This window comes from Corythoichthys intestinalis, chromosome 20, assembly GCF_030265065.1.
Source record: "Corythoichthys intestinalis isolate RoL2023-P3 chromosome 20, ASM3026506v1, whole genome shotgun sequence".
In the NCBI taxonomy this organism is placed as follows: domain Eukaryota; kingdom Metazoa; phylum Chordata; class Actinopteri; order Syngnathiformes; family Syngnathidae; genus Corythoichthys; species Corythoichthys intestinalis.
The window spans coordinates 31158229-31183210 of NC_080414.1; the positions used below are offsets into that span (position 1 = coordinate 31158229).

General features: G+C 38.4%; 1 protein-coding gene across 1 annotated transcript in view; it reads left to right on the forward strand.

Annotated features, from left to right (window-relative positions):
- Window positions 1-24982, forward strand: part of LOC130909013 (partitioning defective 3 homolog) — a 660821-nt gene that overhangs the window by 602328 nt on the left and 33511 nt on the right. Inside the window, exon 23 of the mRNA XM_057825056.1 lies at window positions 21258-21375. Within this exon, the coding sequence (XP_057681039.1) occupies window positions 21258-21375 (118 nt within the window). The remainder of the gene's footprint in view (window positions 1-21257; window positions 21376-24982) is intronic.

Genomic DNA, 24982 nt, shown 5'->3' on the forward strand with positions numbered 1-24982 from the left:
TTATGTAGGGGTAATTAAGCTGTGAGCCGCTACGCACTTTACATACATGAACCTTAGATGGGAGCTACGACGAAGCATTAGTACGGATTCTTCTATTGATTATGATTTCATGTACAGTTCAGTTCAGTTTAAGTTTATTGTCCCCTAAGAAGGGGAAACTTGTCTTACAGCAGGTAAGCATACAGATAACAGATAACACAACCACTTATATATACACATACAATAAAATAACACAGACTACAAATTTAAAATGTCATAGACAGTTTTGCATCTAAGTGCAAGAATTGTGCAAATTTAGCAACCGAATTGCACTGGGTAGGAAGGTACCGTATTTTGCGGACTATACGTCGCACCTGAGTATAAGTCGCACCAGACAAAAAATGTGCAATGAAAAGGAAAAAAAACATATATAAGTCGCACCGGAGTGTAAGTCGCATTTTTGGGGGGAAATGTATTTGATAGAATCCAGCAGCAAGAACAGACATGTCATTGTGAAAGGCAATTTAAAATACAATAGAAAACAACAGGCTGAATAGGTGTATGGTATGCTAACATTAAATGACGCTAGGAGTTAGATCGGGCCTAAAAAAAAATCCAGCCCGACCCGACCGGCCCGCGGGTATTGAAGCCAGACGCGGCCCAAGTCAGATCAATTAACTTGATTTGCTTGCCCGAGCCCAAAAAACCCTGAATTTATGTTTTATTTGTAGGCATGAGCCCGAAACCCCCCTGAAATGTTATTTTTTATTTGTGAGGACTCAGGAGAAGGAAGAAATGCGGGAATGCGATGCATGGTTGTGCTTTGTGTGATCACGTTTGTGACGATGCTTGTGCATATATGCATAATGATAACAAATTAAAGCCTGTCTTATGTAACGAACTCTCCCAGTTAAACAAGACTGTAAGATGGATATTCAATAAACATTTATATCTTTTATATTTGAGTTTCTGTTCCAACAGGCGGATAGTGGATTTGACATTTATTTTAATCTCCTTGAGTTGGCAGAAAAAAAACGCAAGTTTTCTCAACGTTTAAATAGTCTACATATTTTTATGAATATTATACAAGCATTTACACAACAAAATAATGCTAGAAAAGTTTGTTAAATATATTTCTCGTCTGAGACCAAAGCGCCATATTCGTTTACATTCAGTGAAGCCGAAACAGGTTTCCATATCTTCAACAATTAATTTGAATCCTTTCCATATCCCACTCCTACCGCAATTGTTTGCTTTTCAATTCCCCTGTTTTTAGGTTTTTTTTTCAGCCCTATAGCTGCTCCATATCGAAAAGGAAATACCAGGATGCTCGCGGAGGGGAGGACTTAAAACAGAGCGGGGCCACTACGTCCACGTGTGCAGGCATGCACAGCGCCTTCTCTGTTTTATCCAAATTATTTATTTTATTTAACATCCATACATCCTTTTTTTATAAATATATGAATATATAGTATATTTATTTAAAAAAGTTAGCGAGAGAGAAGTCGGCCCGACCCGACCATAAATAATCACACATAAATCGTTCCATAAAACGCATCCTCTGCCAAACTATGAAAAAAACTGCAATTTAGGCAAAATAATAAGGATTACCTTATTTGTAAAACTGATTCTAAAACAACAGATGCTTTTAATACTGTTGATTTCAACGGAGGTGGTAAAGTCCTACGTAAAGTATGTAGTAGCTGCTTATATAGCTACATTAGCCCCATGTAATAATACGACTTGTTCTTGTACTATCCATCCATCCATCAATCATCTACCACTTAATCCGGGGTCGGGTCGCGGGGGCAGCAGAAGACAGACGTAATTTATTGTTTTACTTATTTAGTTCTGACTGGATAGAGGACCGGCACAGCGTGTCAAATACGCGGCACTCAGCTATGCACTACTCGGCACTTGTATTCCATGAAGGTGTTTGATCATATTGGTCGCACAGCCACCTTTGCATGATATAGTTGTGTTGCAAATGTCGCACTTAGCTGACCTGTCATATGTTTTTTGTAAAGTTGAGCCAAACCTTTGAGCGCCGCCGCACCATGTGCATGGTTGTAGTCAAGTTGGAATGCACAAACACACGCTTGTTGTGGCTTCTTCTTCATGGTTTCCGGCAGCTATTTTTTTCCGATCGGCCGTCAGGGCAACCGAAACATGAAATCGAAATTTAAAAATTTGAACGGTTCTGGTAGCATCGGAGTGTTAGTCCCGGATCCTATCTATGCTCAATGCCCAACCCTAAATAAAATACGGATACCAATGATCAAGATGTGCAGATGGAAGTGATTGCACAGACTTCATAATTTAACTCAGCTCTGTGACAATTTTTGTGTCTTTACTGCTAATAGTAGCACATACAGGAGGGTGTTAAGTCTTTAACAGATGTCACACAGCCGTTTGATTGATTGATGCCTAATACAAGATGATAAATGCCTACTCGCATGCAGCCGAGTGCTGCGATGCCAGGCCCGCTGTGGCTTCAGCAGTTTAAGGCAGCATTACGACTTCATTGAGGCAGAGCGCCACCATAGTCATAGATCATAGTAGTGACAGGTCGACCTTATGCCTGCTGGGGTTGATAATGATGTCATGAATGTGACGGTCAAGGATTGAAAGGCTATTAACATATGTTAACCTCTACGATACTAATAGGAGATAGTATAATGGAGGTATTTGTTTTATCCTGATTTGATTTTGTGACTTTGCTACCCAGCTCAGACTTAACGATAGTAGTTCGATTTTGGCCCAAAGAGATACTTGAGGAGAAACTCTGATGGTTGCAGTTGACGTCACCTTGTTTAGTGATAGTCAACGACCGACGAGCTGCAGAAATTCTGCCGTGTCATAATTTCTGCTTGCCGTGCTACATAGTGTGCGCACGCCTGACATGTTCCTACGATTTGTTGCTAAATATTATAACACCATGACCGATATACAGTGTATCACAAAAGTGAGTACACCCCTTGCATTTCTGCAGATATTCAAGTATATCTTTTTATGGGACAATACTGACAAAATGACAGTCTTACACAATGAAAAGTAGTCTGTGTGCATCTTATATAATACTTTATTTTACCCTCAAAATAACTCAAAATATAGCCCTTAATATCTAAACCCCTGGCAACAAAAGTGAGTACACCCCTAAGAAACTATGTACATCCTTAAATGTCCAAATTGAGTACTGCTTGTCATTTTCCCTCCAAAATGTCATGTGACTCGTTACAGGAGTGTTGTCAGCATTGCTGCAGAGATTGAAGAGGTGGGGGGGGATCATTCCCACCACCATGCTCGACTGTAGGCGTAACACACTTATCTTTGTTCTCCTCACCTGGTCGCAAACTTAGGTTGCCTTTACATGGTAACGCCATTTTAATGAATTAATGACACATTTAATACCAAATGTTTGCATGTAAATCTATGGCAGTCCCCCATACAACAGAACTATGAAATTATTAATTACATATTTAATGGTGTACTTATTGAATTAACCTTGGCACTTTTGTGCAAGGCAAATTTATTTGAATAGCACAATTTAACACGAGGTAAAAGTGCTTCACATCACATGAAAATCGACAAGACACAATTTCAGTCCCCTGTACACTTTTCCTTAAATTGGGAGAGGAAGTAAATTTAACTGACGCTTAACCCAAACCTGGCTGAATACTGAAAACATTTCTAAAACAACAGGCCTGGCTAATAATATGGTATAATTTAGCTTTAGCAGTATGTCATTTAAACTCAATGTAAATAACCGCTAGCTTGCAATTACGCAAAGTATACGTGTTTATGCAATTTAAAAAAGCTTTATTCATCTCAACAAACCTGTCTTTTTTATGTTTATGCTCCTGTTCTTTTTTCTAAAATGCGACCTGAAGGGCTTTTGCCGTTTTATGACGTCGCTTAATTGCAAAGGATTGCATAAAAATGCCACCTTCAGGTAGCTCTCTGGTCAGCGGGGGGTGAGTGAGATTAGAGACTGTGGTGAAATTACCGCACCACATGTAACAGTGAAACGGGCAGAAAGCGCATTAGAACATTTTTTTTCATTATTATTTAAAGACTTTTCACTATATGTATTGTTTTTCTCTTGTTTTACTGTATTATATAACTGTTTGAATACCGCTATCATCAAATACTATTTGAAATTATTCTTTCCATGACGCCCTTTTGGATAGCTCGCCCTATGGACCGCACGGGTCTGTTTCAGCCAACTACATTAAATTATAGTTCGCACAGATAACCTAATATAACAAAAAATGCTTTTTATTGCAGTTTAGCTTCACATTACTGACATGAAACATGGGAATATATTGAAAATCACATTCTAAAAGTCAAAAAGTCATACATTACAGTGACACTGTTGTCACCAATACAGCAGTGATAGATGTGAGGGAAATTGCTTGGAGCGACATTGTGTGAATACTGGGAAGTGTTTGAAGTTCCAATTATTCAATTTTCTTGATCTAAGCCTTCCGGTTTGACTCACCCCATCTATCAGTGTCTGGCAAACTCTTGAACCTTTCATTGATTATTACATAACAATGATTTCCTGAATCGAAATAATGCCGCCAGACATATTTTCCCCCTTCTGCTCATCTGTCTGGGCAGCCATTATCAAAGGTTAGAAACTTCGACCTCTGGCCTCCATCCTCTTTCCTAATTTTGTCTTCAAGATGAAGACACCAAACTTAATCCAGTAATGGAGCAGGCACCCGTATTGGTCATTGTATAGTCTCCCCCACCCCTTCTTTTTCCTCACTGTCCTAGTCTATACCTTAATTTACTCCGCAGAACCAGCACCTACTAACAGCACCCCCTTAACCTCTCATGGGCTCACAATTTAAAAGCTGGGACCAGCTGTGCCATGAGCAAGAAAATCACTTCATATTTTTTAAGCCCTGGTTTATTACTATCAATATTTCTATAGTTTTAAGTAGTCTTGACCCTTACTGTACACTGACAAGAATACCCCTGTGCCTCTTTCTTTAATTATATATGGAATGAGTAGCGGCACAGTGTGTGTATTGGACTGCAAATAAAAATTGTTTTGCATTGGCTCGAGGATCACCTGCAAAGAGTGAGTCAATAAAATTTAGAAAGGGAAATGTTCTGCATTTACCAATGTGTGGTGTTGTGCTGGAGTTAATGAGATATTTTTCAGTTGTAGACGTTCCAGATGGAACATCTGGGACCTCTGACTTTATACTAGACTGAATATTTGCTTGTTAGACTCTAAAGGCTGCTTTCAATGACTATACCACTGACCTATATATGTTACTGTAAGAATTCCATACCAGCTACACTAAAATGAAAGGTTTGTTAAACTAAATAACCTGGAAAGAATAGGAACCTTGTTTTCTTCCATTGTTGAAATCCTCCTCATTTACATGAACTCCAAAATATTGCCACTTAAATGCTCAACTGTCAGAGAAATGTTGTAAAACTTCACCTCTTCCTCACTCTACGGGAGCTATGTAGTAATGTATCGCCTGATTATTGCTGTGGATGTTTTTTAGAGCACAAAAAGATAAAATGGTAGTGAAAATCATTTTTATTTCTTTCAAAAGTGACATCAACAACCTATTCCATTTATGTTTTGTATTTACTATGCATTCACCAAAACTCTGTTTTTGAATTACTCAATTCCCTCCCACTTCTCTCATGTCCTACTATTGTGCTGGAGATTACTACAGCATGCCTAAACAATGTTAGTAACTCTAGTATATTTGCCTGCAGGCATTATGAAGATGACAGATGTTGGAGTTTGAATTTAAAAATGTTGAGTGGTTGGCAGCGATCAAACAGTTGTGTCTATGAAGCTCAAATGTACAAGGCAAGACAGATTGCAGATCAGATGTAGGGGGTAAAGTATACAGTAGTTCGTGACAGGGTCCAAATAAAATGAAATCAAACGTAACATTTTTTTTTTTAACCTCTCCGTTTAAGCTGCTTTGACTCAGAGAATAGTTGTGTGGTGATCTGAACAGTTTTTTAATGTATCCCATGGGAGTTTGATATACTCTCATTGTAGTTGTTCATTATGATTTATTTATTAGGGGAAAACAGCAAACAGGAAGTGGTTTTGGGGGGACAGAAAGGAAGGAAGCAGACAGAAGAAGAGAAGAACAAACAACAACAGAAAATCCATTATTAAATGCCTACGAACGCCTATGAACATAGTGACACTAATGTCATCTAATTAGTAGGGATGTCCTGATCGCATATTTTTATGTCCGAGTCACCAGATTTTGAGAATCTGCCGATACCGAGTCCCGATTTATTTATTTATTTTAATTTGAACAAAAGTTCCAAACATGTTAGAGCACTATACTGTTTACAGTAGAGGCGTGCGAAATTTCCAATTCTAAGATTATTCGCAATTCGGCCTTGGAAGATTCAAGAATGATTCACAAACATCCAAATTCCGATTATTGAATTATACCAGGCAAAGCGGAACTAAAACACAGTCAGTGCGGTCTTTGGAACGCAATGACGAACGGACCGAGAGTAAATATCAACGTTCAACTCATGCCGCTAGATAAAAAAACAATAAAGCCTGACTTCGGCCGACAGTTGCTACAAACAACGCCCAGTTGCTAGTGGATACAAACATACGGCTACGGTAGACATCACATATATGTAGAACTAGATGCGAAATGACAGACAGCGGCAGCGTTAGAACATGTATAGAGAACTAGATGCGGAATGAGAGACTTGTCGGCATTAGTAAGCAGCCGCCATTTTAAAGCAGTAGACTTCTCTAGAAGGCTCCGTTGTAGCAAACCTAATTAACTTTTTATCTAAAATACTCCTAAATCAGCATAATCTTGACTTGAATCTATCTTTAAATGATGAAACAATTTCAAAACTTTGACATTTCAAAGGTAGACAAAAGGAAAATTAAGGAATAACGAGAGCAATTTTAACAAGTTCAACGGTTGATTCACAACATTAAATTAATTGAATGTAGTTTAAAGCTGCTGATACAAAATGGGGACTTGAGTATTTTATTTACTGTTATTAACTGTTAAATTGATACTGAAATAGTAGTTTGGTTTAGCCTGAGAGGATTTTTGAACAATTTTGAAACTGATGTACAAAACATTAAAAGCGGAGGGGGTTCAACAATAATCGATTTATAATCGAATCGGAGCCTCTGAATCGTAATCGAATCGTTAGGTGCCCACAGATTCCCACCTCTACTTTCTGATCACATCGTACCTTGAACTATAACACACACATCTCAGTTTGGAGTAACATGAGGATCTCAAAAGCCTGAATATTATACTACATCTCCCTGATCAACTTTCTTGATATGTGTTTGTGGATTTTTGCATTGTTAGTTCTTGTTTGCCAACGCTCCTTGCACATATTGTTTGCTCGTTTGGTTTTCACCTTCTCCTGTTCTCACCAGCCTGATCCCTGTGTTAATTAGCTCCCTCCAGTCACTTGTGTTTTCCAGGTGTGCCTTGTTGTCACATCAGTTTGTTTGTATGTAGCTCTGTTTTTTGTTTGGTCTGTGTCAGTTCATTTTGTTGCTGTCATGTTGCTTTAGTCCTGGCTTCTATTGTTGGGAGTGTTCTGTTTCTTTGTTACTTGGGATGTAGGTGTTTTTGTCAATTTAGTATTTTGATTTTTGAATCTTCGTTACGTGCCTGTTAGCAGAGGTGGGGAGAGTAGCCAAAAATTGTGCTCAAGAGTAGTGTTACTTTAAAATAATATTACTCAAGTAAAAGTAAAAGTAGTCATTCAAAAAATGTACAATTAAAAATGTAGTTGGTGAAAATAATATTCAAGTAATGAGTAACATTGTGAGTAACTGCTTACAATTTAATAATTTGTTTCATCAGATGTACATATTCTGGAGGAAGATATGTCTCACGAAGATTTAACTTACAGTTTAAAAACTTCAGACAGTGGGAATAATGTTTTATATGTTTCAGTCGACTCAAGACAGTGGGAATAATGTTTTATATGTTTCACTCGACTCAAAAATATTAATAATAGTCCCTCAAAATCTCAAAACACCTCTATTTTAGCGAACAGGAACATAATGTAACTGTACAATCACTTAACCAAAGCATGGACTAGCATAGATGAGGTTTTTCAAATAAAATATCCTATATATTTACATGAAAGATTTGAATTATATTTATAATATAATATAATAATATGATATTATAATATATATAATAATATATTTATATGAAAAGTTTAGTTTTGTTTTTTTTAATATGAGAGAACATTGGAATTAACAAGGTGGTTTCAGGCTGTTTGTGTCCTTGTGAAGATTTGGATTTGTGGGTCTTGAATTCTTCTGATAATGCCCTTGTTCTAAGCCTCCAGAGTTTTCCATTCAGGCATGACTAATTATAATTTTATTCGTCTCTCCAAAAGAGGGCGGGGCTGGAGTTGATCTCAAGCCAAAAATAAAGCAGAAAACGGTTGTAGCCAAAACTGGTCTGAGTTCCCTTTGGCTTAGGTATTATTTAAATATACAACTTTGTTTGTGTAATTATGATAGTACTAGTATTTTTCGCGGTTGGAGTCTAACCATTGAATTAAGATGTGAATTCCTGCAGTAAAGTGTTACAAGTCTCCATTCTTTAACTTTGGTAATCAATGCCTCATGCTACCCTGTCTACCATGACCCTGGGTTTGGCAAGCATCCTAGATGATGTCTCTTAGGACCCTCAAGGACCCCACATTCACACACAGAGGCGTTCATTAATAGCTCAACTGCAGTCCCTTCCCGGAGGAGGGGATTCTAGCTGTTGAGGCCCACTGTCAGTTTATCAGTTACATTGGTCAAGTCATAGCCTGACAAATCCAGGGTGTTATTGGGCCTTTGTCCAGCCTGCAGCTGTCTCTTCCCAGGCTAGTGGGAGCGGATGGGGGGAGGGGCTATAGGAAATTCAGAACAATATCCCTGTAGAAGATGGCTTGGGTCAGGGTTCCAGACTGACATTTTTTGCTAGAGTACAGTGGCCCCTAATTTAAAATTTTAGGGGCGCAAGCAGAAGATTCAGTTTAGTTTAGTTTTCGCAGTTTGTCTTTCATAATAAATGCATAAAACTAAAAAAAAAAACAAAAAAAAACAAATGAGTTTATATTTTATTCTCTAACAGTTTTGATATCAACCAGTATACTACTTACAAATTACGTTAACATGGGATTTGTCAGGTGACCTGGCTATAACATTGATGTGGAGTGTCCCATTCATGAAAAAAAAAATATTTAGAAAAGCAGAATCTAAAGATAGTCATGGGTTTAAGTCAGTGGTCGGGATCCTTCTTGACCAAGAGAGCAAAATACCCAACATATTTTAAATATATATAAATATGTATATCGGAATTTTCGGACTATAAGCAGCTACTTTTTTCCTTAATTTTAAATCCTGCGGTTTATAGTCCAGTGCGGCTTATTTGTTGATTTTTTTTGGGGGGGTTAATAGGTAACACTTTATTTGACAGTGTCATAAGGCCATCAAAATTATGACACGACACTACCATACGCATTACTGAATGCTTATGACAAATGTCATTAAGTGTCATCCGGCAAATTATGTCACTCCATTTGTGTCCAGCTCGGATCTTTTACATCCATTCAAAGTGAGATAATTTGCTGGATAACACTAAATGACATCAGTTATAAGCATTCATTAATGCTCATGACATGTCTTGTCATGATTATAATTGTGTAATGACAGTCTTATTGTGCTATTGTAAAATAAAGTGTTACCAAGTAACATAACTACCAAATAATGAGCAACTGAAAAAGTAACTGAAGAAATAATTAGCACGGAGCATGAATTTTGATCATCTGTAGCGCTGTAATGAATGCTAGGAGGCATGTAGGATGACAACAGCGTTGACAGCAGGTGGCAGCACAGGTTGACCGTCTCCCACAAGGAAGCAGTGATGGCCGAACAAGGTGCACCTTAAAGTCCAAAAATTATGTTGTATATATAAACAACATATATACATTGTATATTCAATGTTCTGTTGCCAGCTTGTCCAACTTGTCCAGCTTGTTTTGTTAGCACTGTTTTTTTTGTGAACGCATTTGAATGCATCACACGGGAGGGAGAGCATGGTCACGCTCTGATTTTACAAGCAGTCACAGAGTTGCGATTGGAATAGACTTTCTTTGTCGTGTTCTCAAAATTGAACGTTGTTACATGGGACTTTACAATCGTTGCGCAGAAACATGGTAGAGGCGCCGCATATATTTCCTGGTAGCGGAAACCACGTAAGACGACCAGGGGAACATGTGCGGTACAGTGGCCAAGACAGGCGGAGCCTCTCCGGACTCCTTTTCGTGAGTTTCGCTCTCCTGGAAGTGGCGACAATTCGACAGTCCAAAAAGTCACGAAAGTGAAAGCGATAACTTGCCTGTGTGACTTGGGGTACCACGCGGTTCCCTTTCGTGGTTTAATTTTCCCCTATGCATTTTTTATATACTCTAGTTCGTGGCCAAGCGTTGACCGCTTCACACATCATCCACATTCTTTTTCTTCTGTTGTATTCCCCCTTGGCAAACCAGCTAGTTACATTACTGCAAACTAGTTGATTTAACCGTGAAGGAATTTGTCAACAACAAGAACAAATAATGCAATGTCACTGGTCGCGCGAGTGCGAGTAGATGAAAAAAATACTCGCATTGGCTCTATTTTAGTCTCAAAATGCGACCATTTGGTTGCAGTCTGGAGCCCTGGCTTGGGTATTTCGAAATGGTGCATATGCAAGCAATGCATTTTTTTAAATGAGGAAGAATAAAAATAATTATGATCAGATTGCTTTTAGAATGTGAAGGAAAATAATCTGTCAAAAGTGCAACGACTGCTTCTAAATTATGGTTTGCAAATTGACTCTGCCCAACATAAAAAAATAAATAAATAAAAATCTCCCTTGATAAAAATGACCCAATGCATTGTAAAATCTAATCGTTTCCCTGCCATCACAGGAGGTTTCCGTGGCTGTCTGGCACCCCTGCAAAAGAACTTTTATCTTTGCGTCTTTGAATTAAATGTTAGTCTACAGTGTGATGAAATAAAGATGAGGTAAGCCTTCGACTTGATACAAGATTGCCGAACGGCCCAAATTTAACAAGTTTGACTGAGATACTGAGGACAAAGAAAAAAAAAGATACTACAGAGAATTTCAATCAACAGTGATCAGATAATATCGTGTATTGAAGTCATAGCAGTGCCCAAAAAGTTTCTTCTCTTCCTCCAAGTCGGAAAAGCTTTTGAATTGTATTGTATTGTAGTGATTAAACCTGTCTATTTCTGATTGGATGATTATTCTGACCTATTCTCTAACAACATGCTCAGGTTACCAGTGTTATGCTCTCTGTTATTGGATTACTCTTTTATTAGCTAGTATATGTTTACAGGTCAAACCGAGACTCAGCAAGTGACAGAAGCAAATACAGGGATTGTGTCGTTGTTTGCATCCTTGCTTTAAGCCATGTGGTGTCGGAGACATCTGCCAAATCCTCCTGGATCAAAGGATGACTATTACACCGAGAGGCATCCAATAGCCTGCCCCCCAAAAGCAGCTTTAGAGGGCTCATGACCTCTGTCAACAGGTCAGGTTAAAAAACACAGGTGGGATGGAAGTCGGACATCTGTAAATACAGAGAAACACACGTTCATCAACTGAGCAAATGCGTATTTTTCTTGAGTCACATCGGTTTAAAAGCCTAGATGCTGTCATTTATTTTTTTTTCCTTTGAAAATGACGAACAACTTTGTTATTTCTGCTTCAATGCTTTTCATTCAAGATAATAAGTGTCAAGGGCAGGATAGACTGTAAACTCGAGAAGGACAATTAATCTTTGAATGCATTCAGTAGTGTCATGGCCCATATGAAAAGCCAACTGATGACATTTCAGCTTGAGAAGACCTTTTAATTCTTGTAAAATTTTATTTACGTGACAACGTCTTAAGAGGACTAAAGAAAAAATGCTTTATATGAGTTTTGAGCAGAATAATATAAAACTGCTCAGTCTTCTTTCCAATTGTTTTCATATTTTAAAGTGCGTATGACACCAAAAAGCATGTTTGTTTCATATTTCTAGCTGTGTTTTTTATGCTCCTGAATGAAATGGACTCTTGGATGTGTGTGGAAGCGATCGTTTTATATATTCAATTTATGAAACCCGTGTCATTGAAAATAAGAGACTTCAGGCTTCTGGCTCGGGTTTAGGACGAATGCGAATGTGAAGTCACCCGGGTCAGCATCTCACAATACAACATTGCTTTATAGCATGCAGACGGACTGCGGACTCAGTTGATTTTGCGGATTAATTTGTTTATTTATCGCATCATGCCAGCCAAACGGCTGCAGAAAATTGGTGCTGCACCAGAGAGGCGTGTGAGCCTTTTTGGGTTTCAAAAGGTTCCCATTCAACGCGGATATTGGCCAAAACAAGCCCTACTACTGTGGGACCATTTGACTTCGGAGGAAGTGAGTAAACAGTGTATTTTGTATTATATCACATACTGGGATCATGGCATATGTTTTAATACGGAGGTGGATTGCATTTTGTGGCTGATTGTCCACCAGCTGACGACCAGCGGCTTGTCGCACATACCCCCACCGGGAGAGCACTATACTTGGCTTATTGCCCTCTTTGTGTGCCCAGTGTTCTGTCAAATTTTCAATCCCATCAGAAATTGCAACATTGTGTTAGAAATGGCCGCGAACACAGCGATTACAAAGTAAACACTAGAAACTTTCTTTTACGTTTGATCATGGACAGACATGTAGAGAAGTTCTCCTCAGACATATCTTGCCATGTTAGCTGCAAAACAGCTGCAAGCCGCTCTCTGTTTATGTCTCTGCTGTGTAGTAAAGCTTTATTTTACGCCATATTCGTGTTGAGCATGTGGCAGCTACGTGCTCCTCCGACGTCGGCCGGTTTGTCCGGCGGTACTCTCCAGATGCTTCCCAGGCAAGCTCTCCTGTCCATAGCAGGGCAAAAAGCTGTAACTTGCTCGTCGCCGGGCAGTCTTCCGATCTGCGAAGCCAATCAACAACCCCGTCGCCGTGTGATATGATCCAAGCTAGTTTTGTGTGATTTTTCGCTTCGAAAAGCAAAAATAAGACTTTGAGACGTTACTCGGTTCGGGTTAGCATGTCGGCTAGCTGTCACGCCTCTTGGTTTTTTTACATTCTCCAAAGCCCGGGCAGGGAAATGACAAAAGCCTGACTAACTACGGTGGCATAAAATATTGTTCAGGAGGCGCGACAGTAAAGGTGAAATCGACAGTTTTGACCATTATGGAGTAACTTTGCCATGTACTGAACAAATGTTTTTTTTTATTATTTCATATTCCATTTAGCACAAGGCTGTTATTTGTCATGACCATACCATTTATTTAGCAGTTGGGGAAAAATACTTCAATAAAAAGAATATCCTGTAAAGATATTGGAGTAGAGAAACTAAAACAATGACATTTTGCGGCTCTCTTCGTCGCATTTTCCTCGTTCTGCATAATTCCCCCTTAATGGGCTGAATTGTAAATCAGATGAAACCATTACCCTATTGACGTCATCCACCTGTTGGAGACGCTAGAGCCCTATAATGGTAGGCGTGGCTAAATGGCGGATTAAAAGACTAATTCCTCCTCATCTGTGCTTTGCCAAATTGTTGTATATAGTCAAATCGTCTCAAAATATGCTTCTAATTCACAGAAAAATGCTGTTTAAGACTCTTTTTATCCCATCGTACGCACTTCAAATTAGGTGAGGAAAAGAAGGCATTGGATAAAATCTGATCAGCCTTTTGGATCACACTGTGGACATATTCATGAGTCATTTTATACATGTGACCTTTTGTCTTATGCAAAAACAAATTACCTGCATTCAACTAATGTGGTCATTCATATATCCTTTCATCCGTCACATCTGCTGATGTAAAAACCAATTGCAGTTGCAATCCGAGTAGAGGAAACTGTACACCTGATGCATGTGTAGCGGAGCTGATTACTTGCATAGCACAAAACAGATTTAAAAAAAATCTTTTTTAATGCACAGCTGGTAGACTGCTAGTTTGTAAGACCTAATGTACTGCACTTATCAACCTGTGCTTTTCAAAAATCTAATTGTTCGTATTTGCCCAATAGAGATATAGGCTTTTTACAAGAGCTTCTATTTCTTGGGGCAGTTTTAATTCATTGTACATTTAAAAAATATATACCGGTAAGCTGAACTGCCATGCTGCCACATAATATTGATTTGTTGATTTTCACCCATTCCATTCTGTGCCATCTATTTCACCATACTACAAAACAAACAACCTGCTTTCTTTATTTGACATATTAGTTAGATGAGGGCAAACAATTTTATTATATGGGAATCTCTAATAGGGGTGTGACAATACATCGAAAAGGTGATATATCGTGATACTTTGTAACCCAAAAGGTCATCCATTTGCTCCGACCAAGAATCGTTATACCGTTTTCAAAAGTTGTCACTGTTAAAAAAAAAAAAGGAACCAACAGGTTGCTACCAAAATCTTCCATTACTAGAGTGTCTATGTTTGCTCACTGGCTGCCATTGATGGCGCTGGGCATCCAATTCAGTTTGATTGGATTGAATGTCTAGCACCATCAATGGCAATGAAACTAAAGCCTGTCTTGTAGGCATTTACAGGTCACTTGTTGTTCATTTTAGGGCATTTATAGGTTACTTCCTGTTGATATTGAGTCGCTTCATATTTATTTGGGGACATTCTTGAGACACGCCCTTTTCAGTTATGCAAAATCAACATGAAGTGATGTGAAATGCCCCAAAATTAACTCGTTGCCTGGCATCGGCTGCCACTGACAGCCATAGACATCCAATCAGTTTGGACGGGATGGCAGCGAATGAACGAACGTTCGCTGCCTAGGTGTTCAAACAGTTTGGACGTCTACTAGTGATTAACTCATTCCAATTCTCAGCCGAAGGTTGAAAATAGCTTGTTTTTTGTTCATTAGTTGTTTTGTTTTAGAATGATTTCCTGAACCATGTAACAATAACACCATTTAATACATGTTATGTTTCCAGGTTCTAAGTGGTATTTCCTAGTTTGTTTCCTTGCATTGACATAAAAACACTTTTGTTTCACGAAAAGTTTGTGTTTGTGGTCATTACTTTGCAATTCTATTTTCCACTCTTCTTTACTGTTGTGCTTTCCAATGATCTTTTTTTTTGTGTATGAAAAAGTATCTGAACCATTTGTAATCTCTCATATTTATGCATAAAATCACAATCAAATGTTATCTGATCTTTGTCAAAATCACACATATGTAAAAACAGTGTCTTCTTTTTTTAACTAAAACCACCCAAACATTGATGAGTGGTTTAAAGCTGCCCTGCCCACTATTGAACACACACCTGGTAAGAATAATCTAGGTGAGAAGCCTTGTATAATGGTCATCATGGCTCAGTCAAAAGAGCTGTCTGAAGACCTGGCATCAAGGATTGTTGATTTGTATAAAGCTGGGAAAGGATACAAAAATATCTCTAAAAGTCTGGATGTTCATCAATCGATATACAGAGAAGTTTTCTACAAATGGAGATAGTTTGACACTGTTGTACGCCAAGAGTTCAGCGCATAATACTCAGAGAGGTAAAAAAGAATCCTAGAGTGTCTGCTAAAGACTTACAGAAATCACTTGTATAGTCCAATATCTCTGTGCACACATCAGGTATATGTAAAACTATGGCCAAAAACGGGGGAAGCCACTGCCGTCTAAAAAAAAAAACATTGTTGCCCGTTGCCCGCAAAAAGGCACTTTGGCACTCCACAGATGGTTTGGCAAAATATTTTGTGGATGATGAAACCAAAGTATGGGACTAACACACAGCGTCATTTGTGGAGGAAAAATGGAACAGCTCACCAACATCAACACCTCATCACCTTTGTGATGCATGGTGGAGGGAGTATCATGATTTGGGGCTGTTTTTCTACCTCAGGGCCTGGACAACTTGCAGTCATGAATGGAAGAATGAATTCAAAAGTTTATCAGGATGTTTTGCAGGAAAACCTGAGGCCCTCCGTCAGACAGTTGAGGTTAAAAAGAGGATGGATGCTGCAACAAGACAATAACCCAAAACATAGAATAAATCCACTTCAGAATGGTTTCAGAAGAACAAAATACTCGTTCTGGAGTGGCCAAGTCAAAGTCCAGACTTGAACCCCATTGAGATGCTGTGGTATGATCTAAAAATAACAAATCATACAAGACATCCCATGAATCTGACTGAACTACAGCAGTTTTGTACAGAAGAATTGGCCAAGATTAGTCCTGATTGATGTGCCAGATTGATCTGCAGCCACAGGAAGCGTCTGTTTGAAGTTATTGCTGCCAAAGATGGGCCACAAAATATTAAATGTGATGGTTCACTTAATTTTTTTCCCGCCTTCTGTCATTGTTTGCATACTATCCTCATTAAAATATGAAAACCTATAAATGTTTGGGTGGTTTTAGTTAAAGCAGACAGTTTTTTCATCTGTGCGTTTTTGACAAAGATCAGCTCACATTTGACTGTGATTTTATGCAGAAATGTGAGAAATTCCAAAAGGTTCAGATACTTTTTCATACCACTATTTATATATATATATATATATACTTTATATAATATACTGTATATATGTACATTTTCCTCCTTATTTTATTGAATTAATTTGACCTGAAATACATCTAACATAAACATTTTCTGTATAACTAGTACATAAAATCGGAAATTTAGAATAAAGCCTCTAATTTTTAGCAAAACAAAACTTTTACCTTTTTTAGTGACACTTTTTCATTTAGTTTGGACCCAAGCAACACAAATAAAATGCTTACAAGCCAGGAACAATTTATTTATTTATTTTTTTTCTGTAACATGGTGTAATTGTTGTATCGCCATATCGTGAGCCTTGTATCACAAATTGGATCATATCTCAATTTAAACATAAAGGCTTGTTCACAGCTCATGTAGTAGCATTTTCTTTGGTCACCTGTAATAGTAGTTCCTATTGTCCATTTTGATCAAGTATGCTGCAGTTTGCACCAAGACCTTACCCAAAGGCAATGAAAGAGAAGATTTAAAAATCACACTAATTACAGTACATACATTAGACTAACCTTCCATCTCTGACCAATTTTTACTATGTCATCATGTCTTGCCAAAGACATTTATGGCCTATGCATCGTTAGTGCTATAATGTCATAGTTACCACTGATGCTCTCAACTAACTTTTCTGTGTGAGTGACCTCTCTGTGCACCCGATTTTGCGGTCTAATGCCCAGTTACTGCTGGACATTTGCATTTGTTAATTCAAAATCTATGGTATGTGGCATATTCTACTGGGATAACAATGGATTTATCTATATAGGAACTCAGGTAAGGAAGTATTTCTTTACAAATTAAATTACAGAAATGATGTAGGAAGATATTAGCAGATGAAGCTCATTGATTTTCTAATGAGCAGCTTTTCACATAACTGAAAGCATTACGCTTCCGCTCACTCCAGTGGACCACTTAATTGCAACAACCATATAAAGTGTATGCTTCCTGCACTCCTTTTCATATGAGCCATAAGCAGCAAATGAGGTATAACTGATACAATTGATTTAAGTAAAGCAGTATGGAGGAACATGATGGCCACAAAGTGCTACTTAAGGTCGGATAACAAAATCTGTGCACCATCTAGGTATGTTGTTTACTGTGCTTTTACTGATACTTAATTAATGGTGTGTCCTAGTGTTCATTATCATCAGAAAGATGTGCTTATTTTAATCTTCCATCTGTCATAATTGCTCGCAGAATCCTTTGTGCCCAAATAAGCAATCACTTCCACCCCTGATGTATAGAACTGTAAGTGCTGCTTGAGAAAAATTATACAATAGCTGCGCTTCAAGTTCTTAATTTACATTTTATGCTTTTTTTTTTTATCTCCCTGGTGATGTCAACATTGATTTTGATGGACTTTTTTTCCTCTCACATGGTCTTGATTAACCTTTCACATTTTCCCCAGTCCTCACCGAACCCAAAGGCACCTCTGTACCATTTCTACTTTTATCTCCCCTTCCTTCTTCACCATTCCCTACATCAACGCTGCCAACATCTACAAAACACATTCCTGACCTTTCGTCACTTTCATCCCTTTTGTATGCATACATGCAAGCAGGCATGTATGCTTCATCATAATTATGTGTTTTGTCGTGCACTCCCTCTGTAGCTGGTGATAAGAAGGGAGTCTGATTAGGCTGAAGGAAAGGCTATTGATTCCTATTGACGGGCCTCTTGAAGCCTTTTAATAATAAGGATGTCAACAAAGGTTTTGTGCAGTGTTTAAGGACTGTGCCAAATAAAGCTAAGATTATTCCTTCCAAATTAGACATATGGAGTAGTGCTATGCAATGCCATCTGTTATGTTTTTATCAGTAAAGTTCGAATAGGCTTGTTTTTAGGGATGTCCCGATACGATCACGTGTTCAGAAATCGGGCCGATTGCACCATTTTTCAGAGGATCGGAATTGGGTGGAAAGGAAAGAGTACAGCCTCTCACACTCCCTCCTGCTGCGTTTTTGGTCAGCAGTGCAGCTGGAGTTTGCTAGTTAAAGTTAACTAGTTGGCAAGTGAAAGCTCTGTAGCTCTTCGATCAAAAGCACGAATGTGTTAATCATCGTTTAGTCAACCTTCGTTGTCTAGAGGCTGTTGTCGGTAGAGTGAGCGTCAAAGCGTGATGGAATTTGAACTTACTCATATGAATTATATGAATGTTATGGAGAGTGAATAAAAGTATGGCGTTAAAGGTGAGGCAATGAAAAATGTGGGTGCGTCTAAAATTTTTGCTGGTGCACCTTAAGAAAAACGTTCGCACCAGTGCAACCAATTGCAAAAAGTGAGTGTAGCACTTTGTCAACATATATGCAGAGGTGGGTAGAGTAGCCAAAAATGTTACTCAAGTAAGAGTAGCGTTACATCAAAATAATATTAAGTAAAAGTAGAAGTAGTCATCCAAAAAAATCCACTCGAATAAAAAAGTATCCGGTGAAAAGAATACTCAAGTAATAAGTAATATTGTGAGTACTGTAACGGCATATTTTTTGTTTCTTTTTTTTTTTTTTTTTAAAGAATGGATTTTTTTTTTTCTGAGCACAAAGTTATCCATATGAACTGTTGTTATAATGATACTGTACAATAATGCATTACATAACCTTATTAGGCCAAAGAAATACAAAAAAAATTCCGACCACAGGAAAAAAAAAATACATAAATGAAGCATTATTCGTCTAAAGAGAAGATTTCCCTCTAGTAGACAAAATAGTTCCTAGTTTGAATAGTGAATAGTTACTTCATACTTGCTGTTTTAAAATAAATGGATCATACAGTATGTCTGGTTTTGTATGGTCAAAGAGACGTTAAAATCCGCGCTTTCGAGTCATGTTGAGGACAGCGCTCTATGACAAATACTTTATTTTTTACGGTGCTTTAAAGACACCGCATGATTGAACAGGCTGGCGTGAACATTGAACGGCAAGCTTGCGTCTGACTGGTATAATGGAGTCATGTTATTATTGTTGTGACGTCTCAATGGTGGAATGAGTAGAGCTGCTCTTGGCATCGCTGGCAAAATAAATAAATAAAAATCTTATATATAAAATAAAGAGGAAAAAATGGAACCCGTTACTACCCACCTCTGTATATGTCGCAATGTTATTTTTTTTCCAATATCATTCAGGCCTAATTTATATATATATTTTTTATATTTATTTTTTAAGGGATAAAAAGTAACAAAATAATCCAGAAATGCAATGGCATTGACAAAGGATACAAAAATACATACATTTCATGCTCCGCAACACTCCTGGAAAATGCAGAATAGGAAGTACTGTAACATGTTTGGAACTTTTGGTCAAATAACATTTTTTTTTTTTTTTTTTTTTTTTTTTTCGGTATTGGATCGGGACTCTGTATCGGCGGTATGATGTCTTACTATTTAGAATGGTCAACGAGCATCTTTTAATTGTATAGGTAGCATGGGTCAGGTACAGTGGTGGATGCTGGTCTTACAATGAGGCGAAGCTCAAAGTTTATTCGCCTGTGAGTGCTTTTTGACGGTGGAGGGGCTTGGCGGCACCTGCTGCTCGGTTGGGAAAGAAACAAGCCAGAAGTCAAGTCTCCAAACACAAGCAGCTATAATTTAAACAAAAGAAGAAAAAAAAAGAACACCAGAAATAGTAGTCGTTTTTATCAAATGAAGTGTGATGACTATGAAAGTCTCCGGTACAACTCACAATGGAAAGAAAATTGAAAAATGATTTTGATACGACAAATCACTGATTCGCTCATTTTGCTGTCAATCAAAAAGGGATTCAGCCTCAGACAAATCATCCAATCATCATGCAGAGAAGCCAGCGTCCAAGCCGGCCGAGCCCCGCCCACTGCCCATTGACCCCCAGAGAAGGTCAGCGTCCAATGGGCGAGATAAACGAAGCCTTTAGCCAACAACTCGTCTCGTTTCGCGGTAGTGGAACATTGCACTCTCAACTCTGGAGACGCAGCGCAGTCTCCGCTATTTAAATGACTGAAGCTGCGCGAATTAATGAAAAGCAAGCCGCATCACAACCAGTGACAAGAAGCTACTTCTGAACTAAAGTTAAGCGTGTTGTAGCGCATATTTAGTCACTGACATATACACACAACAGTATACATTTGACCACTTATTTTTTGACAGTATGGGTGGAAGCTGAGCTTTCCTTGCAGTATTAGAGCAATCACCAATGGTCAAGTGGTAGACTGTTCGTCCCCTAATCCAAATATAGTGAACTTAATCCTTAGCCGTCATAACTATGTCAATGTGTCCTTGAGCAAGACACTGAACCTTCTGTTGCTCCTGATGTTGTATTATCACAAGGTAAATATGGAGACAATGCTAAATCCCATTTCCATCTACTAATAACACTTCAAATCCTGTCTCAAGATTTTAACACCCAGTTCTAGGTTTTGTCAAGTCACAAGTCATCGAACAGTGTCTCCACCTGACTCTTGTCCAAATCACAATGACTTAAGCCACCATCTGTTTTTTACAATTACATTGGGGAGAACAAGTATTTGATACACTCACAATGGGAAAACCCATTGGCATTGTATCAAATACTTGTTCTCCCCACTATACATACAATGACCCATTGCATGAACAAGTAAATAAATTACCATGAATAAACAACTTCATTGTTTGGATTGAAAACAATTTACTCCTTCTCCCAACAGTAAGACGACTCCGAGTAACCATGACCGGATACAAAGGCTGAGGCACGAGTTCCAGCAGGCAAAGCAGGACGATGACATGGAAGATCATCACGAGTCTTACAGCTTGGATCAGTCTAAGGTAGTGCTGCAACGATTAGTAGATTAACTTGAGTAATTCAATTAGAAAAAAGCTTCGAATCAAATTTTGCTGCGTCAAGGATTCATTTAATTAGAGTGGCGCTGTAATGGTTTGTTTTGAAAGTCGTTGCATTTAGTTTTATTGTTTGATTTGGGTGGATACACTGCCCTCGAGTAGAAACAGCGAATATTACATAACTTGTCTAACATGGCTGGATCCCGCTGCACCCTGTTAAAACCAACATAAGGTTGTAAGCTTTTGTTCGTGCTAATATGATTGTTTATGTACTCGTAATTTAGTTTAGAGGTATATGTAGCAGTTTTTTGTGGGAATATGTATTTGAACGATTTGTTAAGAGCATTGTGAAACAAACGTTAGCATTTTATAGTATTTAAGCTAACGGACTTTTGCTTTGTAAGTTAGCCAATTGTTCTTTTGTTGTACATAGAGCCTCATTTATTTTTTTTATGTAATTTGAGGCTAAAATAAGGTACAGTGGTACCTCGACATTAGATCGCTTCGACACACGATCTTTTCGACATCCGACGTAAAATTTCACTGCCATTCATTTCTACATCCAACGACATGCCCGAAGTACGATGATTTATGACAGCATGGCAGTTTCTTTGTTTTACCGCAAGACGGACGCACGGCGAATTTTCTTGTGAGATAAATCAACATGGGTTCCAACAATGTTAGTGCAGGTCGTGAAAAAAGGAAAAAAAAGGTGCGGCTTACCATTGAAAGGAAGATGGAAATGATTGGAAAATATGAGCGTGGTGCGCGCATCCGTGAACTGGCTCAACAATTCGGCCGTAGAATGTCTAAGATCTCGGCGGTTCGCCAGTCTTTTTAAGTTAAAGCGGTCGAAATGAGTTTCCTCTGCAGGGTGTCCGGGCTCTCCCTTAGAGATAGGGTGAGAAGGTCGGTCATCCAGGAGGGACTCGGTCTCAAGCAGCTACTGCTCCTCATTGAGAGGAGCCACTTAAGGTGGCTCGGGCATCTGGTTCGAATGCCTCCTTGACGCCTCCCTGGAGAGGTGTTCCGGGCATGTCCCAACAGCGGGAGGCCCCAGGGACGACCCAGGACACGCTGGAGAGACCATGTCTCTCGGCTGGCCTTGGGATCCCGCTGAGGAGCTGGTTGAAGTGGCTGGGGAGAGTGAAGTCTGCGCTTCCCTGCTAAAGCTGCTGCCCCTGCGACCCGATCCCGGATTAAGCGGCAGATGATGGATGGATGGATGGATGGATGGATGGATGGATGGATGGATGGATGGATGGATGGATGGATGGATGGATGGATGGATGGATGGATGGATGGATGGATGGATGGATGGATGGATGGATGGATGGATGGATGGATGGATGGATGGATGGATGGATGGATGTCTATTATTACAATATTATTCCGATTTTTATTCATAATATATTTTATTTTGTTTATTTATAATTGCTATTTGCAATAGTACCAGCAGCAATTATTAAGGATTTAGTGTAGGTTTTCAGGCTGTGGAATGGATTAATGGGATTGCAATGTATTCTTATGGGAAAATCCTGCTCGACATACGATCATTTCGACTTTCAAACAAGCTCATGGAACGAATTAACTTCGTATGTAGAGGTACCACTGTATTTTGATTTAATTTTAAATGCATTTATTGCTGTTATGAATTGAGTATTCTGCAACACACTCAATTTTCCTAATCCGATTACTGAATTATTCGAACTGATAGATTAATTGATTACTTAAATAATCATTAGCTGCAGCACAAGTCAAGATGAGTGTTACATTTGCAATAGTATGGTCGAGTTAAGTCAGGGCACATGTTTTTATATACAGTAGCTCTTTATCACGACATGTCTCAAAGGGGTTTCACATGCTGTACTAGTATATATTCCTTAACAGTGCAATTTTACTTTTCCAATTAGTATTATTTGACAAAGTAAATTTCATAAACCATCTTGACTGGGCTCATATTGTTAGGGGAGAATGTATTTTATTCCCTGTTCCAACTTTTAAAAATACACTGCCACAACTAAGTATACTAGTAGATGAAATATCAATAATTAAGTTGTTTATTAAATCTCTTTCACTTAGTTGAAATGTTATAAAGCTTTGTTTTAATTCAATTTGGTAACATTCTTGAAATGCTTTTTAAGAAATAAAAGTAATCTGAGAATTCTCCTGCTTGACAGTAAAACTGGCAGGGCTTAAATGTCACAGATATTGACTTTAGTCCAGTCTAAACTATATTTTGAGTTTGTTTCACATGGCAATGATCTGTTTTTGTTTTTCTTACTTTCGTAATAGTTTTCTATTGGCTTTAAGTGCATATAGCCACCAATACCCCACCCACACTGACAGGCCAAAATTTATTTGCTCTGGATTAGTTTCCATGTTAGCCCCACTTGGAGGCTAAATTTGAAATTTGACATCTTTGCCAATCACTTTCCCAATCTCTTTCTTCCCATGCTCACTGTCAAAGTGAGATATTATCTGTTTGTACAGCACTAAACAGTTGCCGCATTCCTCTCTTAATGTCTGCGCTCCTAATTGCTTGTGATTGTTGACACTGTTAAGCATACCTTCGTTATTCTGGTGGTAACAAGATACAGGGCCAGCCTTGGAGAACCGAAGTCTATTCTATTAGTCTTCTTTCATGCTATTTTAGTCCTTCTCAACAAGGAATCAAGAAGGGAGTGCTTGTTGCAAGCAGGCTCATCCATGTAAACTTCTGGCACTGATTAGGGAAACTCAAGTGAAAATATATTTCAGCATGACTCTAAATTCAATCTGGCAGATCTTTGGGTCAAATTTTGATTCAGCATAATGAACCGTTTACCAGATGGTTCTGCTCCAATTTTAAACTCGTGTATTGGACAGTGATTATCGTGAGTCATACAATATACAAATTTGACGCTCAAATTTCATTTTCAGAGAATATACTGTACTTACTTTTTGGATATGTAATGGCTTACAGTATAATAGAGGAAAACACATTTAAATGTAATATATATATATCTTGATTATAAACAAGGAAAATAAGTATTTGAACACCCTTCGATTTTGCAGGTTCTCCCACTTAGAAATGAGGCAAGTGTACACTGTGAGAGACAATTTAAACAAAAGATAATCCAGAAATCATTGTTTATGTGTTTTTTAAAATTTATATGTATTATACTGCTGAAAATAAGCATTTGAACACCTGTCTATTAGCTAGAATTGTGAGCCTCAAAGACCTGTTAGTCGCCTTGAAAACGTCCAACGAATAAGTGGATTGGAGGTGGACTTTTTGAGTCTGACTTTTTGACCTGTTTGAGGCGGTTAGCTGCATATAAACACCTGTCCACCCCATACAATCCGAAAGACTCCAATTCCTAACATGGTCAAGACCAAAGAGCTGTCCAAAGACACCAGAGAAAGAATTGTAGGCCTCTACAAGGCTGGACAGGGTTACGGGGAAATTGCCAAGCAGCTTGGTGATATAAAAGCCACCGTTGGAGCAATTATTAGAAAATGGAAGAAGCTAAAAATTCAATCTCCCTCAGATTGGGGCTCCATGCAAGATCTGCTGTAACTCGTAGGGTCTCAATGATCCTAAGAATGG